This window comes from Haliotis rufescens, unplaced genomic scaffold, assembly GCF_023055435.1.
Source record: "Haliotis rufescens isolate VD_foot unplaced genomic scaffold, xgHalRufe1.0.p SCAF_6, whole genome shotgun sequence".
Taxonomy (NCBI): domain Eukaryota; kingdom Metazoa; phylum Mollusca; class Gastropoda; order Lepetellida; family Haliotidae; genus Haliotis; species Haliotis rufescens.
Genome location: NW_025964334.1, coordinates 13,320,047 through 13,340,189, shown reverse-complemented (window position 1 = coordinate 13,340,189; position 20,143 = coordinate 13,320,047). Strand labels below are relative to the sequence as shown.

At 37.9% G+C, this 20,143-nt stretch overlaps 1 protein-coding gene across 3 annotated transcripts in view; it reads left to right on the top strand.

The window, feature by feature from the left end:
• The first annotated feature begins 42 nt into the window (after positions 1-42).
• LOC124135471 (one cut domain family member 2-like) overlaps positions 43-20,143 on the top strand; it is a 36,357-nt gene continuing 16,256 nt past the window's right edge. For 2 of the 3 annotated variants that reach the window (XM_046500822.2, XM_046500820.2), the window contains exon 1: positions 43-1,229. In XM_046500822.2, coding sequence (XP_046356778.1) covers positions 206-1,229 — 1,024 coding nt within the window. In that variant the 5' untranslated portion in view covers positions 43-205. Of the gene's footprint in view, positions 1,230-10,225; positions 10,299-20,143 lie in introns of all 3 variants that reach the window. The other variant, XM_046500824.2, reaches the window with a different exon arrangement.

Sequence of the window (20,143 nt, the reverse complement as noted above, 5' to 3'; positions counted from 1 at the left end):
AATGCGCAGTGCGTTTGTGCGCAGGTCGTTGGGTTACAGCTGTCTAAACATGGCGGATCGACCAAGGCTTGGAGATTATTGTCAGTTCCCCAGCGTACGTAAATAGCCCCCTAAACAGACCAGCCAACCAGCAGATCGCTAGCAAAGGTTACAATAAGTGACAGTTTATCATTCTTTATTGTTCGATCGGTTGTTGATCGTAGGAATGACGATGGAAAACATGGGGGAGCTCCCAACGAGTGATCAACAAATCAGCGATTCGTCGTCTGTCAGCACAACCGCGGCGCCCGCCAGTAGTAGCACAGCCAGCGAGACCGAGTACGTGAGTAACCCCGAGTTGTCCGTCTCGCCTACTAGTATATCCCGGGCAGACGCCATTCCAGTCAGTGTCAGCGGCATGATAGACAGCAGTGAGTTCCGCTCCCAAATGGGGGAGGCTACCTACCATACCCTCAATGGTAGGATGTCCCCCAACTATAGTCCTACCAACAGCTACGCAACGCTCACCCCTCTTCAGCCGCTACCGCCGATCTCAACTGTTTCAGACAAATTCAGTCATGTTCCTTCGTCAAATGTCAGTGGAAGTTTTACCTTGATGCCTCAGAATAATGGGATCGGGATGGACATGAGCCCATACCGCTACGACAAGATCAGTATGGGCATGAACATGGGCCCATCTCTTGGTGCCACGCCAATGACCATGATGAGCAATAACTACCAACAAGGTCTTGGATACGGGTATGGACAAAACGGCATTGGTTCGCCTAAACCCGAAAGCAAAATGCATGTTTCGCCTACTTTTGATTCACCGTATTCCTCCACACCAATTCGGATTGACCCTGTGTCTGCCCGTCTTCATTCTCCAAATCCAATGATGTCCCCCATGAATGGTCTGCATGGGTCAGCACCAACTCCTTCTCCACACAGTGAAAGTCCACAGCGAGACCGACTGGGGCCAGGATGTGAATCTCCTAATAAGCAACAAGAAGTTGAAGAAATAAACACAAAAGAGTTGGCACAAAGAATAAGTAGCGAATTGAAGCGCTACAGCATACCACAAGCAGTTTTTGCACAGAGGGTACTATGTCGGAGTCAAGGGACTTTGAGCGACTTGTTGAGAAACCCCAAACCTTGGAGCAAACTCAAGTCTGGACGGGAAACATTCAGAAGGATGTGGAAATGGTTACAAGAACCCGAATTTCAAAGAATGTCAGCTCTTCGGTTAGCAGGTAATATTCCTCTCTGCGCTTTCCATTCTTTGTTTCAGTATTAGTATCCTTGTTTTAGTTACGTCGTTTACACTATTGCTTGTACGGAATAGCTACACACTCACACATCATTCTTTCAGTCTTGTATCTGTTATATTAGCAGTGTGAAAAGTGAAACACATTCCTGCAGATTTATCACTTAAACGATCACAAGTTGCTATATAATGTTGGATTTTATCTCTTACATTGGAGAAATAGCCTAAGACACGTGTTGTATGTTTTGACTCAAGTTGATCAATAAATTGATGTGGAGGAGTCAGCCAAATTGATCCTAAAACAAATTATTTGGATCATTTAGATCAGAGTGACAGAGCAATACGTTTCATACCACCCTCTTCTGTAAGGTCTCTATGGTAACAATGTGTAACATTTTAGCACCTAGTAGCATGATTCATGCACTTATACTTCACAGAAATAGTGACATTCTATTACACTGTTGCTTAATGTTGTACAGTGTTATTATTTGTTTTTAGCTGATTGTAGAATTTGTAATGAAGAGTGTAAAGTGTGTGTCTTTGTACAACAATGTTCAACATTATTCCCTGATAACAGTTCGATGCTGCAAGATGACATTTGTCCTCTTGGGGAAAAAACACAGGTCTAGACAATATGTCAGGATTCTCTTTTGTGTAATTACTTTTGGACAACACTGAGCCTCCAAAACTATTTTTAGCAGATCTTAAAAGTACCACTCAACAACCAACTGAAACGAAAAATACAAATACCTTTTTTTCTGACAGAAACATTGATGAAACAATCTTCATCAGCAAATGCAAAAATATTTCAAAGTTGTTTTTAATTTAGTTTTGTTTGTTCTGTGGATGCTGGGCACATTAATATTCGATGACAATTCATCCTCTTTTCTCTCTACTACCGGAGGTTATTAATGGCTTCAGAGCCTTGTACCAAGACAATAATCTTGGGAACAAAGGCCGAATACTGTCAGCTACAATGGCACACAGACTCGTGCTAATTTAAAGTGAAGCCCTATAAGGGATGTAGCTACATATAATTGACCAGCGGTTCACTGTGAGGAGCCCCAGGGACTGATGGCCCCCACTGCATGCAGGGCAGGCAGTCCAGCTCTCCCTCCTGCCAGCTGGGCTTGTAGAGATATTTCACAGATACCTGGCATTACCCACACCACTCAAATCAACCACTATGCTTCTGTGGCCAATTTAGATAAAACATTACCCTTGGCAATCTCATTAAGAATAACTAAGGCTCTGTTTAGCAACAATTTACCAAGCATTTTATAAGTTTTAAGCTTTTTATTTCATGAATATTCAAAATCAAGGTCAGAATTAGTGTATATAATCATTTTTTCATAAAGCTCTTTACCATGATGTAGTGACCCAAGATACTAGGTTTGACTTTGTTACTAAGCTCTATAACAAGTGGGGTTCAAAATCCCCATTTCCTTGGCAGCTCTCTCGGAGCAATCTGGTTGCCTAGTTACCACTTTTGTTTCAGAGCAAGTTCAGAGTGTTCCTGTTTGGCGCAGTCGCTATGACATTTTTTCAGTTGCAGTTCACTGCTTCATAATAGTGCCATGACAGCGCAGTGGCAGTCACGCGTTGCCAAGCTATTTTCTCATTGCTGTACAAAGCCAGCCAAATAGGATGAAGGGAAGTAGTGGTAGACAAGCTCTATTCAAGGCTCGCGGTGCCATTTCTACCATTGTTTTATTCTATGTTGCCCAAGTCTGTGACTGGTCTGTAATTTGATGAACTAGATTCTCTTAATTAAGATATTGTACCGGGGCACCATGTGTTAAATTGGATTTAACGTTTTGTTTTTAAGGGTTATTCTCAAGCACCAGGTGATACTAGAGAAGTTACTTCTACAGCATGCTTTCAGCGATGAGTTGAATTTTCTAAAACACAGTCTTTGCGGATGTAGACTTTCAATTTATCAAGAATTCTGGTTCTTATGTGTCAAAAAATTAACATTGTCATCAAAATGTATTTTCCAAATCTTCAAAAAAGGCAATGCTTCAACAGATTTCTTCAAGTCCATTTTTTTAATCAATATTCATTCTAATATTTTGTTTCATCCACAAAACAGACATATATGATATAACAGTAAAAGTCACACAAGCATTTGATTTTGTTGTTTTATGTACCATTGTAGTATTTGGTGCAGTTACGAAAATCTTGATGTATTACACCTGATAGTTTTTAAACAAGATCTTTACCTACAGTGAAAGATCTAATTTTAACTGGATTCTTTTTATTGACAAGAAACTCCCTGAAGAAAATAAGCTAATTGGCTCGGCTGACATCTGCGAACTATTGATCAAAAGCAATGGCGTAGAGAGTGAACAGGCATTCTGATGGATAGAGGCAGCACAAATTTAGTTTTACACCAGTAATGTGTAGCAATGAGCCCATGCAATTTCATCTGCAGTTACCACATTATAACAATAAATAACAAGGAATTTGGCCAAATTATTTTCTGAGATACCACATTGTCGGCAGGTGCCATTTCTGTGTGAGGGTAAGTGTCCCATTAGGTACTGTTATCAAATACAGCATGAACATGAATTGGTTAAAAAATTTACTACTTCTGAAAGAATAGATGTTTATAAAGTTGAAATTAAAATTAATACAATTTTCATTGAATCCACTTTAATGATTTCTCTATTTAAATTTACCGTACGCATCTCGCAGAACATAAATTAATCAACCAATATCAACCAGTGTCTGTAATTAATAAATAATATTGTTCATATTGTCTGAACTTTAAATTTAGGAGTTAAAATTACATTGGTGGTTTGCCTTGTCAAGCATGGTGAATAATATTTATATATCCTGGAGTAGGCCAGCTGTAGCTGTGACATCACACCAACTTCTGTCTCTCACGATGACAGGTGGAGAATGGCCGAGTCTCTCACCCATATCCACAGTCTAGGTGCAAGCAACTCCGTGAAACAAAGAGACTTGCATTTAGGGAATAACCCTTGCCCAGAGGGACTATCCTAGGCTTGAGGTTTCATTATCAAAGTGGTGTTTAGACCATAGCACAGCTATTGTTTCTTTTGATGTTATGGAAAAAAGTGAAATTTGTGTTTTATGCTTGGATGAAATTTATGGTCATGAATTGTAATATCCAAATGTACGAGATGTTTTCAAGCTGAGCGCTTGGAGACACAGGTAGTTGGTTATGAAAAAAGAGATTAAGAAATCTATCAAGTTTGAATCTGATAATGTAATTGTTTTTATCATAATTTATGGCAATGAGATTTCCTTGAAAAATAATGACTCGAAATGTCAAATGGTAGAATAATGAACATTTCTTCATGTTTGTGACATTGAGAGTTATAAATACATCGCAGTTATCACATTTATATGGCAAAGTTGAGAGCAGTCCTGTCTTTGAGTGTGAACATTATTGTATTGCCCCAAATGCAGTGTGTTATTATGTTTAAATCAATGTCCAATATGGGGATCAATAAGTCAGTTATACAGTTGGGATGCATGTTTCTGAAGCAGATATACAGAAAGAATGATCCAATTTGTTTGTTCAATCCTACATTTTATAACCTGTGTCACAAACAAGCAATCACACAAATGTCTTCAAACTTGACAATCATGCTAATTGAGATGTAAATTTCAAAATTACTTTAATCATTGACATGTGATGGAGTGGTTTTTGTCTGTCCCGAAAGCCAAGGCATCAGCAGGCGATCTTTTGTTCAGGCCTCGTGCCTCCTGTCTTGTTGAGATAAGCTCCTTTGTGTGAGCTAGGTGTAAATCATAGGTGTGACCGACTACAGCCAAATCTGCTGTCTGCCCACTGCCTGCTGGCAGGGGTACAATGACAGAGGTGTAGAAACAGATGTGACGTTGTCCGTCCTGGCTCAAGGAACTTAATAATCTTAACTGACTGTCCAGTATAGCATGGTTTGGGTTGTGATGAAATAATCTTCTGACCCCCATAAGCAGATTGGGCCCGCTGACCAGTAGTATGGCAATGGTTCAGGTTGTGATGAAATTAATCCCTTACTGACCCCCATGAGTAGATTCTTTGGTCCCTCTGACCAATATTGGATACTGTTAGAATAGGATATGGGGTCATTCTTAGCATCCAACAGATATAATTTGTTGGTCAGTATTTGAAGAAAGTATTTGAAGAAAGAAATTGCTCCCTCAGATATGAATGTTTATGATCCTGTATATTCCAACACAGACCACTTTTTACTTCCTTTACCACCAACATATTTCTATGGGTTTTATTTGATGAGTAATGTATGGATATGAATATATGAGTCAGGATGTAATGTATATAGACAGGTGTTTACTAATTGAATCCTGCGATGGGTGTGTCCATTATCTTCGTCATGCAGCCTGTTTCTTTAAAACGCTCAGCTGTGTCATGGAGTGGGTTTAATATGTAATGTTGCCTCAGCATTATTTTGACTGTAGAACTAGGAGAACAGATTCTGGATAAAACTAACTGAAAATATTATATTTGATAAATTCAACCACGTTTTTATTTGAATTATCGAGTGAATACAAAATGTATTATATCAATTTTGTCAAAGATGTTTGGCATTTACAGATTTACAGTAATTTCATTTCTTGATTATCAGGATATAACTCTTTTTCCGTTTTTGCATGTTTCAATTCAATAGCATAAAGATCAGAATTAAAATTTATTTAGATACCAGTACGTATGAATGCTGTTAAATACAATACACATGCTTCATCTACACAAAAATATCTATAAATAATTTTACTTTGGTGATTTTGGCAAAAATGTTTTATATGCCAGGACATATTGTGATTGAATCGATAGCAAGTTCGTTTCCTACTTTCCCATGTTTACCTACAGACCCAATAAGATTTATACATAAGGAAACAGACAAAAATATCCTGTTAGTAAACCCGCCATGGTTGCCATGGAGACACACGGATTGTATTACCATCTGAAAGAGATTCACCTTCTGGGGACTGGTTGTGGATTGTTACATATCTCTATTTCCCATCCTGTTGGACTCAAATTCACATCAACAGAAAAATGTCTGCATGTGACATTGGTTAATTTGACAAGTTCAATATGCCTCCCGGTTTTGAAGGTATTATAATCTTTCATGATTTGCACGCACACGCTATTGAGGGGTGCTCTCAAGTCACAACATTTGGGACAGGAATTTCGTTTATCTTTCAGTTATGACTTCACATGTTAGTGTTGACACAATGAGATCTTTTTAATCCTTTGTCAAAGTTTCCTCCAAATGTTATCAATGTCATGTAATTTGCTGTGAAGTTGAAATAGGAAATGTTTCCTTCCAGAGTACCTCGTTCACCAAGTTGGTCGTAATATTCGAGAATAATCATGCCATCTGTGGATTTGTAGGGATACTGACTATCGGCTTCTCTTCATTTGTTAAGTAAGAGTATTTGGCATAGATCTATCTGACAGGCAATAAAGCGGATCTGGGCTTGTAATTGACTAGACTCAACTCAATAAGAGAAATTGGAAATGCTGAATACTTTTGTACATTGGTTCATCTGGTTGTAGTAACTCAAATCATTCGGCTTCATGTTCTTTGTGTAATTGTTTACTGCTTGATGAGTGTATATTCTCATGGCATCGTTCTGGGCAATAAGAAAACAGCCAGCCCAAACAATCTGTTTTCAGGGTGGATAGATTTCAGAATAAATTATGTTGCAGTCACATAGAATTATGACATTTCTGCTTGAACTGATAGTGTCAGTCATTTATTCTATAAATAACTGTATGTTCATCTCCATGACAATGAAAGCTGCTGTACAGAAGCTGGTGGGCCCAGGTGTATCAGGAAATACAAGCTTAAATGCATATTCATGTTTGCTTTTAGTCTTCAGGTAGTCGAGCCATGGAACTAGGATATCGCATCAGGCTGCAACTCGGCGTATAATGTTAGTGAAAGTGATGTAAATGTTAGCTTTCAAGGGATTGACAGAATTTGAAATTTACTTTTTATGTGATGATATCTTGGTAATATTTTATTTTATTAATTTTCAGTCCATTATAATGACAGTTCACAAAGTGTGTTTCTGGGCGATTATACAAGGTGGCATTATTCCATCCCTCCTGAAAATTTCTCGTTTCCGCCTAATAATTTTGAACAACATGCAGGAATAACATTACAGAGTGCTACATTTCTATAGATTGTCATAAATCCCATTCAGCTTGAAGCCCATGCATTTATTGCCTCTGACACGGGTCAAACTTCCATTTTGAAAAATATAAAGCTTGATTTGAAAGCCCCATTTCCATAATTCATTATGCAAATGAAGCAAGTAGTGGAGAAAGACAGCCTAAATGTGGTGCCGAGAAAATATATTTGCTAATTAACGCCAGGTAACCCCACAATGAACGTGGAGATGAAAGGCCCGCAGTGAATATGTTAATTAAGCTAGCTCCACTAACAAACTGTTTCGCAGAGCTCTGAGCAACAAACTCGGAGCATAGAGTCTACGGAATACAATTATGCTCCAGTGTATGTGCAGGGAAATTAATTGTTCTATGGTGACAAGTTTCTCTGAAGTCGGATGCAAACTGATGGTTTGCAGATGCGGTTTTGTGTACACATTGTAGTACAATTAAAACAATTATGCTGATAGGCTACCTGGATGGTAGAAAACTCAGCAAATGAGGTCACTGTTGTTTAGTTGAAAAAGGAAATTGTGTTATTATGATAATTAGGCTGAGCGATTATGTCTCGGGCGTAGTAAAATGAATTTTATAGTATGCTCAGCCCTAAATATGGAGCATGATTGATTGAGTTTGTTGTGATGTTTTTAAGATAAAAGCTTCTGTCAATTGAGGAACCCGTTTTGCATGTAAATAAGACGTTTGAAACATCGTTGCCCGCAGACAAAAAACATTAGGGAAATAGCTTACAGGGTGAAATGTTACTAATGTAGGGTAAATGCCAAAGTTGAAAAGTACATTGTAATTATTTTTTAAAGAAGAAATATTTGTTCGAACGAAAATAGTCAGCAACGACTGTTTAATAATGTTCACAGTTTTCAAGATGTCATAACAGTAAATATTCATTATTGCAATAATTCACATACACCCAAAGTACCATGAGATATGTAACTGAAAGTATTAATTGAGTTGAAGATGTTCTCAGATGATAAATCAAGCTAAGCTGGTAATATGTACATTAATACCAAGCATACAGTCAAGTTAGGACTTTGTCATCAACCAGCTGTTACGGTACATCTGTGCTGAGCTCAGTGGGTAGGTAGTGTCCAAGCAGGCGATGGGAGGGGGTGGGGGGATGTGTTGAGGTGTTCTGGGTCTTTCTCCATCTTCTCTTTGTCTGATAACAAAGCCAAGGGGAGAGAGCTTGTCACAAATAACCTGTAGGTGGAGGTTGCTGGGTACATGGCTCTCTCTGTTTCCAGGATGCTGGACTAGTGTTATTAAAAATTTAGGCATTATGCCCACTGAGGTATGGCTTTTGGGAATAATAGGTCTGTGTTTGGAAATAATTGGAAATGAACCATTGTTTGCTAAAAACAATTTAGGACACCCATTAAACATGACTATTTTATATTTATTATTTTTCTCAACATAGTAATGAAGCTGTTAAGTTTCAAATGAAATTTGTAAGTTTCATTGTTTTTATATTTTAAAAAGATGTGTTTGATGTTAGTGGATAATTTAAACTGGACATGATCATAAAAAAGCCAGACTTTAAATTGGAGCAGATATTGCTCTAGGATTCGTGTCCCTTGATGTTGCTCAATAGATTACTCTTGCAATGCCAGCTACGTCTGTAACAACACAACCAGGTCACAATGAGCACTGTTGACAAGTATGGAATTAAAACCGACGCTATCGTCTGGGCAGAAAGTTTCCACTAACTTGAAACAATTGCAAGTGACAGTATCACTTGCATGAGGTGAGAGCAATGTGATTGACGGTTGTCTGTGTCTCTGGGAGTGACGCCTCGCATCAAGTGGCAACTATCGATGAAGACAACCGCTACATCATGTGTCCATTGATTATCTATTATACACATGCCAGTCGAGGTAATTTTAGGTTAGGGGTTTCCCCAACTACAAAGGATTGAAAGTAGGCCAACTAGGTCACTCCAACACCCGTCAATTGTTGAGCAAATGGAGCAGGAGCCGTATATAGGGCTCCTAGTTTTTGCCCAGTGGTATGTACATGCTGGCACTCACTCACTCGCCTTAATATCACAGCGACGAATATCATGTCGGTATCCACACACATTCACACAAATTTGAAATCAAACACATACAATAAAACCGACGGTACATGCATTCAGGTATTAAGATTCTCACTAGCTTGAAACCTTAAGATTTAAAGATGTTTAATAAAAATTCAACTCGTCACTTGTTACAACAGCTAGTATGCACACGATCAGTTTTAGCTTAATTCTACCCGGGGAATAAAAGATTTGAATGTGATCTCTGTCTGAATGTTTTTTATGGTGTCGTTGTCGAGCTCAATAAAGTAATCTGGAACACCTGCAGATGTTCATCTGACAGTTGTGTCACAGAACCCTAAAAACTCACAGCTTGAAGGACAGCCTGCTACACTCTGGCATTTTGTGTTCAACCAGATCCACTGGCAAAAAACAGGAGTGTTTACAGTCGCCATAGCTACAGGGGTCATTCTTTCAATTGACACAGATAAGCTGTTCTCTTTTCAAGTAAAACAAGCATTTCTTTTATCTGGAATGTAAGAATATAGCATCGCCATGGTAACAGAGTGCAGAGATGCAGGGACAACTATTTCCTACTCTGTCATCTTTTTCCTTCACACGATGTCGTCTTTATTTGTGTTCAAATCTGTCTTATTCACATGTTTTATTTGATTCTGATACCTGTCTTTTTGTTGACCTTTGTTTTGATTTTGTTCTATTTCTTGCTTTTGTTTCTTTTTCTTCCTTTTTCAGATTTTAATTTTCGTTTCCTATTTTACAGTGTGGTGCTTTCAGGGGAGTCCACTTCTCCTCTCCCACTGAAGCTGATTAATTTGAAACAGCGTAAAATTCAGGTACATCTTAGTTTTCTGGGATGACCTTGACCTTTCTAACCCTTCTAAAACAAATTAATTCATTTGCCTACTAATTTCCTTTCATTCATTTAGCATGGGATGCTTCTCACCATCCTCATTGCATCGGAAGAACCTATCCTCCCTCAACTCACAACATGGAACAATCCATTTAGTGTTTAGGAGCATTCCAAAATCATGTTGAGGGCGGATAGGTTGTAGAAAGCCTCATCTCCATAGCATGAGACAGCTATAACCTTCATGTTATTGCTATCATCTTCCCCTTATTTATTCATTAGCAACTTTTGTATCTTTCTTCCTAGTCGACTAACATGGATGAATGAATGAATGAGCACACTGGACTCATTAACATGATTGCCCTAACACTTTATCCATGAATAACAACGTTCAACAATATTCCCATCAATAACATTCAACACTATTACCCTCAAATAAAATTCAACCATGATGCCATGCATGTATCCTTATAATAAAACATTTTGTGATTTTTTGGATTGCTGTGAAATAAAATCTTCATATGTAATCCACTTTTATTCCAGGGATGTTTACATGTACTTGCGACAAACTAAACCAAGTACCTAAAGTCGCAGTTAGGCATTTAACCTTGGTTTCGGGTCATAATACGATGCTATATATTCTATATTCACCATTTGCCACCCACTTTAATCAAAATAACAACGTAATGGCCAGAATGCTTCTCTTTGACCTTGACTGTGTTCTAGGTTTGCTTGTTCTCATAAAATTAACAGCTAATGTATTTTGTAATATTTGTAGAATTTATATCCCGTATGGTTCATAGCTGTGTGCATCGGTACCCAGAGAAAAGCAATATCCGAAATGCCATAGTTATTGTACCAATTTACTCTTTCCATCTTTGATATTCAATATCTAGTTACCACTTACGTTTTTTTGGTAGTATTTGAGTCATCCTTTTTTGTAATTCCTAGATGATGTGTTGTGTGATATCATTCTTTAACAAGTAGTAAAGGACTTATATTTATATATATATAGATCTAGTTGAAATATTACATATTTTACTTATTCAAAGCTTGCAATTAATTTTGCTGATTTATTTCTTCAATATTGGCATAGTTATGTTGTAGCTTCATCTTCTCCATCGAGGTATGTCAGGCTGACCTTTCAGGGGGAAAAAAAACTCTCTGAAATATAAATTTGACATTTAGTTTTAGGATAAGTTATTAACGATGTAGATAGCCTAGCGAAGATGATTATTTTATATATATGGGGCTTCTTCCCTCCCCCAGCGTGCTGGCCATGAATAGTTAAGTTATCCGACAATATTTGTTATTGACCAGGAATGTAGATTGTCGTCCCCTGTCTAGACAATGCTAATTGAGGGACGTTCATTTTCTCCCCCGTTTCCATGTAAATACAGATATTTGTAGAAATCTAATTTCTTTGAATCATACTCAGTTGGATTGGTTTGACCTTGGCAAATGTGATCAAAATAGGTCATTGTATACTACTCAAGAGAAGTTAAAGAACATCCGATTCTTTCATATTACTATAGTTAATCTGTCATGCAATGACAAACTATAAGTATTAACAAAGAATCGGGTGTTCTTAAACTTCTTTTGAGTAGTATATATAACTTCAAATAGGATTAATCTTTAATTCCATTTTGCAAGAGGGTGCCTTCGTGTTATGTGTTCAAGGGTTTTGAACAATTTGGTCATCGGACAGGCTTCTTGTCTTCGTTCAAATCTCAGTAATTTTTTCATATAAAAAGGTTAGGGTCTTGAATTGGTTTGCTATTTTTTTCTGACAGTGTTCTCATGATTTGGGAGATGTGTTAAGTGAGATATGTGAAGTATTATGGCTGGGGGAATGTACTGAACAGTTTACATAAATCTGAAGCTCTCGTATTTCACCAGTTGATCTTTATTGATCTAGCTTTGAATTGATGTGATTTCGTATTATGTTCAAGTGAGCAGATGTCGACAGACTCGCTAACTGATGAACACCACCGATCAGCATCAATTGTCTCTACACAGTGTGAAAGATCGGCCTGTCTTTCAACTTGGGACTTAAAGGAACATGGTGATATGCCATGACTATTGGCCACTTCTCTCTATTATTGATATCACATTGGAAATTTGGTCACTGTTGTTATTAGTTGTAATGACTTTGTATAGTCAGGTGTTATTTGCAATACAGTACATGGGGCTATGGAAATATTGTTGAAGTTAATAGTGAGCAGGGGAACTGTGTGGGGTGTTAATGTTGAGGAGGTGTTGAGTTATGCTGAATAAATGGTAGGTATGCTGTTGTGCAGATGTGAATAGCTGTAGTCAATAGGAGAAAATGATGCAGTGAATAGGAGATAGTGGCATGGTGAATAGGAGATAGTGATACAGCGAAATAGGAGATAGTGGCATGGTGAATAGGAGATAGTGATACAGTGAATAGGAGATAGTGATACAGTGAATAGGAGATAGTGATACAGTGAATAAGAGATAGTGATATTGTGAATAGGAGATGGTGATACAGCGAATAGCAGTTAGTAATATGTGAATAAGTGATAATAATAAGGCAAATAGGAGATAGTGATACAGTGAATAGGGGCTAATGATAGTCAATAGGTGATAGTGATCCAGTCAGTAGGTGATAGTATTTCAAGTGGGATGGTGACACAGTCAATAGGGATTATGATGTTTTGATCAAGATGTAGTTGTGAAGTGAGTGTTGGATGATGATAGTTATTTATGGCCAGTAGACCTTTGTATGTAGAATATTCAAGTATCTTTCTTAATGTACCGAAAATCAATTAGACGTAAAACCTTTTGACTTAAACTAAACCTGCTCAGCCCCGAGAAAGATCGTGAACAGGAATTGTTATAACGATGTTAAACGTGGCTGAGAATTGATGAGGGATTAAGCTCATGGTTTAAAACCCGGAACATTTATCCTCGTGGAAAGCATCGCAAGCCTGCACATGGAGTAAAACAAAGATGGCGCAAAATCACCTCGCCAATTCATATTACCAGGCTCAAGGGGATGATTGAGTAATTTATTTTCTTATAGCGGCTTTCGTTGGGTTGAGAACATAGCATGACTAAGGCGAGAATTGTATAGCATCAAGCATGTTCTTTGTTGGGCCAGCCTGGGGAAGCTGGTGCCGTGCAGTGGTATGGTCCCTGCATTGGGTCGAGTCAGGCCTTGCTCCTGACCTATTAATTATGCATGCCACCTCACCCTACCGCTACAGCCTACAGCCTACAGATGTAATTTTTGGCAATGTGAGCGTTGAGTTAATTTCCTTCCCCGAGTCCGTTATCAGCTGGTTCTGACCCAAGAAGGAGGCCTGACTGCCTGAAAGGAGCCCAGGAATAGCTTTCTGTTAGAGGAGCTGACTTTTACCGAGGGTCTCGCTAATTTCTTGTGTCAGTTGCCCCATACAGGTGCTAATTTCATACCAACACTTGCTTGTTTGGCTGAACAGGGAAAAAACGTGTCAAATTGTCTATTTATTGCCCATTCAGTATTTGAATTGAAGAAGCTTGTAGATTTGTGTATACGTTTGTCCTGTGACCTATTGGGAATGTAGAAGTTCTTGAAGCCTTTCCTCCCCTGGCCTCACGGGGTCCCCCTGCTGTGCCCACCAGTGTATCTAACTGAAATGGGAAATTTGAAACCTCCAGGAAAGCATGTCATTTGATTATTTGTCCTTTAATACCCAAATTTTCTATCAAAACAAGGCTCAAACATACCTATTTTATGTAGTTTTTTCCCCATTTTTGTTTTGATTTCATTTCTTGGTCATGTTTTGTAGTATTAAGCCCTAAGACAGCTGTATATGACTGTTTTACAGAAGTAATTCACAAAGTGTTGATGCAGGTCTGGGTTCTTTGTCAACTGCGAATGAAAATTCCAAATTTTATCCCATATTTTATTGAATAATATGAAAGATTTGACACAATCAATTCCATGGTAGTCCTTCGAATTTAGCAGCTTATACATCGCAGCACCTTTCCCGTAATCCAAATTTATACAATTACCCCCAATAATACAAGAATTGAATTGCACGTTTATGTTGCATAATTAAATGCATATGGAATATGAAAAAGTCTCTGAAATGAAAGCAGAATATTAGATATAATATAAACGTTATTGGATAAAACCTTCCCTGTTATCTCTCAAAGCTTCGAACGATGGCCATTGTGGGGCTATCAAGGGACTCCCTTTGTCATGGTAGAACAGAACCATATTGAATATTTTAGTACTTCCAGTGTGGTCAGATTAATCCCAACTTACTAAGGTCATTCAATTAAAGCCTTGTTACTTTGTAAAGGTGTGTTAGCCTCTCACTGGACATGGTGTAAACCAGCACCCAAATGGGTAATGCTGTATTAAGATGAATGAAACAAAAATGGGTATATTTATTACAATTTCCATAAAAATAGTGTCACTATGTATATATGTGTGTCTCTTCTCCTCAAATGTTATCACAATAGATTAGTTTTGGGTTTAAATGTATCTGGGCCTTTTTTCAAGTTTATTTGCAGAATTTCTGCCCTTGAATGTATCTTGAGAGAAGATGGTGAAATGATGAGGTACATGGTAGCATTAGTTGAGGTTAATAATCCATTTTTATGGGCAACGTTTTCTGATTTCTTGTTTTGAAATTCAGTGATAAACTTTAAAAGGATATCCCCAATTTGTTTTTAAAATATGAATAATTTATGAGTTTCGTACTGACTATTGTTTATTGACAATTGCCCTATCCTGCCTCAAAAGCACTACCTGAACCTCACACAGATGTTTGTTTCTCTGTAGTTTCATATACCCAGTCATAAATTATACTTGTCCCTGTTCAGCCAGGGGTGGTATATCTCACTGTTGGTTTAAGCCCTTTGTTTCAGTAATTTCCTTACTAAAATATCTTATCTGTAATGTGAAAGGAAAACTTGTATGTATAATAGGAAGCGCACACACCATAGGAATAGGTGGTAATTCTAAAAAAGTGAATTTGTATATCCACCCCTGTAGAGCCTCATTCTTTGAATGCGTAGCGTGGTGTTGTTCACCTGTCGTCACCAATCTAGTGTTTGTCAGCCCGAGGGGCTAGAGGGACCCTTCCCGATCTGGTACAGAGAGATCCAGCCTTGATAAATGTATTAGTGCTTCAGACAAAGGGCGTCGTCATTAACTCTCAGCTACTGACGAGACTGTGTCAACATGCGACAATTGTCGTTAATTGCGTGATGTTGGTGCTGGACAGGTGACGAACAGCCAGGTTGAAGTAGAGAGAAAAATCCAAGCAAGTCCAAAATTTGATATGTTAAAATTACCTCAGCATGTAGAAGGCTACTGTATAAATATTTTTGTAGCAACATATCTGTTGATGAATTTTTCATCACCTAATTTTGATCTAGATCAGGGTTACCATAGAAACAGTGACAGAATAATCTTAACAAATGTTTTGATCCACAACATTTCTTATTGATGAATTCCTCATCACCTGTGATATCCAAAATTTGAACGATTAGGTTACCAAAGCAACAGTGACAGCATAACCTATTCACATATTTTGAACAACATTATTTCTGTTGGTTTAATTCTCATCACCTGTGAAATAAAAAATTTGAAAGATTAGAATTACCATGGCAACAGTGACAGGACAGCCTGTACAGATATTTTGAACCATAACACAGTAATCATCCCCAGGACGCCTTGTAGTATGAAGATACTAATGTTCAAATTTCAAATAGGTTCCCTTGTATGGCACTCCTAAACAGTATTTGGGCCATATGTCAAAATGTTAAACACTACTTAATTATTCAAGGCCACGTATAATAAAGCTACACCTAGCCTCTTTCATACTAGAAGGGAAATGCCCTGAACTGTGACAGACCTGGTGAGCCCAAAGGTTTAACCCATCTTTAAATATTTGATGCTTTCAATTATTTATCCTTAGGGGGGGTTGCCTCTCTGGGGATCTTTATGATGGGAATGGAAAATATGTTACTAAGATAACATGAATTTTAATCTGCATGTGACAGACAATGTCATATGCAGTATGTGTTAATATTAATTTGCATTTCTCATTTAAATTTAAAAAATACCCGCATATGTAATGATTTTAATATGCTCTGGCCAACGATCCAATTAATCCTGCATAGAATGGGGTTGTCTGAACTAAACCCTATCTTATGGCTGGCAAACAGTGAGTTTGGTTGGTAAATGATGAAAAACATCTTGTATTTAACTTGCCAGATTGCCTGGATTGAATGATGTAAAATTGGACGCATGTGAGTGGACTTGATTCCCCCAATACCTGTCAGGTTGATTCAATGGTGATTTATTATTAGTGTATATATATCTTAAACAATATATGTTAAATAATGTCATTTGTACATTCAACAAAACCCGAAGTAGATACTGTTTGAATTGATTGGGTATGTAAGTTTTAATAGAAGCATGTTGTACTGGCATGTCTAAAATTCTTAAAATATTAAGATATGCGTACTTGTTACTCTAGTGGGAGTTTATTGCCAATTATCTTACACTAATATATTTCAATGTGAATTTTGTGTGGCCATCTTCATTCGATGGATAGTGCTTCATTTGTTTGTTTATGCTTACCGTTGCTGACTTCCACCAAGCTGTTTCAGTTAGTGTCCGTGATGGTTGTGTGATGTTTTCATAAAGCTTGTTGAACATCTTCTCATTTCGCCATCTTAAGTTGGATTTATGGTGTGTGTCCAACTGCATTTTCATACAAGTCCATGTACATGATTTAACTTGTCAAGTTTCTGAATTGATGCACAAAAGTTTTACAGATGCTCCATTTTTTCTTGGTGATTGAAGATAAGTGAATCTAAATTAATTACTGTTTATGTGACTGTTTCAATGGGCACTTAATGGCGTAGGTTTATTGTCACATGGTTTCTGCACATATATCCATTAAGGAACAAAGTCAGCTATCCCTTCCCACTGTTTAAAAATCAATTTGGGAGCATAAAAAAAGTTCAAAAATGATTTTCTTCATGAAAATTCTCTTTATCTCTGAAGATAAGAGTGGAGCTATTGTCATTTTTTGTCACATCTTAGGAATTCCACGTAATACCATGAAATTGAACAAACAGAACATGTGATTTAGGTGCCGGGAACAGGATTACATGCGAAATTGCAATGCCTAGAAAAGAAGAAAAAATTCCTTATTTTAATTTAGAGGTTTTGTTCTCTACTTTTCTGGAAAACTACAAGTTAGACTTTAAGATGCAATGATGAATTTGTAATCGCTCATTGCAATATTGAAAATTTCATTGCACTGGTCAGCCAAATATTACATCGTTTCGTTTTGAATGAAAACGCCTTAGTAGTGTGAAGTGTTCTAAACTAGCATGATTATCTGTTAGCAGTAAGCATACAGCAAGGGATTAGTGTGTGTTATTTTCACAGTGCCATTTAATGAAGAGGGCTTTAGACCGAATCCGGCAAAAGAAAAATGTTTGTTCGGAGAGTAAACAGAATTTTGTGGCTAATGTAAGCAAGTGAAAAGGAACCATGGCGTCTGTTGGGCCCGAACTCTTGCGGTCCGTTTCCGCACAACGTGTGTGCTTGGAGCACATTATACAATGTAATATGCATCGAGAGAATATCTGGCATTTTCTGAAGTCATCAAGGATTCTCTCTGCCAGATCAGTTTGAGTATATGAGGATGCTATAACACGTTGCCGCCGAGCTTCTGTTTGTTTCCGTTCTAGACAAGACGCGTTAGCTAACGTTAAATACTACTTTCCAACCAGCATATTATCATCTTCCTTTCTTATTGTAGCGTGATATTATGCAATGACAAGTGCTAGTATTTTGAGAGGTTGCAGCAAGCATTATTTATGGTCCTATTTATTCCATGTAAAAATCTCGAAAAGATGCAAGAGCCACATTTGTCAACACAATGATGTGACTTTGGTGAGAAATATTTATAGCTGTTTGATGAAACCTAAATTTGCCTCCTGCATACATCCAAACCTAAGTATTATTGTAGAACTATGTTCTGAATGGCCACAACTTCAAAGGAACTTATCATATGGAATAGAAAGCAGAACACATTCTTCAACTTGTGTATTTGCTTTGCCACTCTAAACGAAGGTGCAGCCACACATGACAGCATGGTGGATGATACTTACGGACATTGCAGCAAGTAATTAAGCAAATCCCACAAGATAGTCTATTGTAAACAGCGAGCGTGATGCCAGGGTTAGTGACGCAGAATGTCATCATTAAGCCTTGTTGTCTCGGTGCGAGGCTACCTGCCGTTAGACTCCCAAGCATTGTCTCAGTCCTGTCCCGTCTCATGCACAAAGCCAGTGAACGAGATGAGAACTCGCATAGCGTTTCAAACAGTGAATTTGATATGGAGAGCTACATAGTTGGATAGATGAGACGTCATGCTTTGTTGATTTGGTATCCAGAAGCCATTAGGCAGCACTGAGCAGGCTGTTGGGGCAAGTTGCTGGTTTGTTTTAGAGGCAGCTAAGAATATTGACAATGACACAAAAGCTTGGTGGTCTTTTTCAACAATTTACCATTAAGTGTTAAATTCGAAGTATTAATAGAAATTAGGAATGAACGCATTTGACACCTCAGCAGAATTTTTCCCAAAAAGCCTTTCTTTTAGTTCTTCGTTCTTAAACTATTTTTAAAAGGGACCACATGTAGGGTAATTATATTGTTTGAGTTTCTTTTCCCATTAAAGTTGGACAATTCTTTTTATGAGAGTTTTTTCAATTTTCTAAGATACACAAGCTCGTATTGAAAATTGCAAAGTAGCTTGGGTCTGGCATTCAACTTGATGGTTGTGGGGAATGATGGTTAGCCAGCCTTGTGTAAGTGCATGGTTGTGGTGGTCACGTAAAGTCTTGGTAGCCGTGGTCATGTAAATGTTATTGTCCCGCACTTGTATGAAAATGTCAGCAGCAGTTTTCGCAAGCCTTATTCATCGTTCGTAAAGCTTTCAAGCCATTTCTATTGCCGTCTTTCTGCTTGATTTACAAATTCCCTTCATCTTAAAAAGCACATAGAACTTTTTAGCATTTTCCTCAATTTCTCCAAGAGAGTCCGATGTATGTGGTGAGATCCGTTTTACAGCCCCTTGGGGACAAGTAATATGTGCAAATACATTCACTCATTAATCACATCGGACAGCTCGTGATGAGTGATATCCAAACAACATCAAGAAAAAGACGGTAACAGGGTGTTATTTTGGGGCAGCTAACCTTGTAAGTGAAAAACTCTGTCCCCGAGGTGACGGTGCCATCAGAGGGTCAGCCCTAAATTATGACTTATCTATGAGAGGGGATGCTGCATCGTACTCAAATGAATTGATGGCCGCTGTGCAAGAGGGAGTGTATGAAACACCGACATTCACTGAAATTTTCTCAAATGGAATTTTGCTGTAGTTTCTCAATGAGAGGGGCCAGGTCGGGACCTTAGGTAGGGGGCGCCATGTTTGGGCTTTGTCGACGCGCCAGCGTTATTATGGAGGCGAATATTGAATTAGGGGACCTTTATTACCATGCTTGATTGTCAAAATATGTAGCATTTCGGTTGGCGATGGCACTAAAGCTGAGGCGGCACTCAAGTATATTTGAAGCCTAATTCTCTTCGTTATAGTCAGTGTGATCCCATTGAAAGTGTCTCGGACACAGAAATTGCCAATGGATTTATTGCCTGATGTAAATCACACAGTTAGACGATCAGATTTATTTCTTTTGCTACAGACTTGCTCCTAAATATAACAACTTGTAGTATATTGGATATCTCTGATTTATATATTTCTACACAAAGTTAAAAAAACTGTT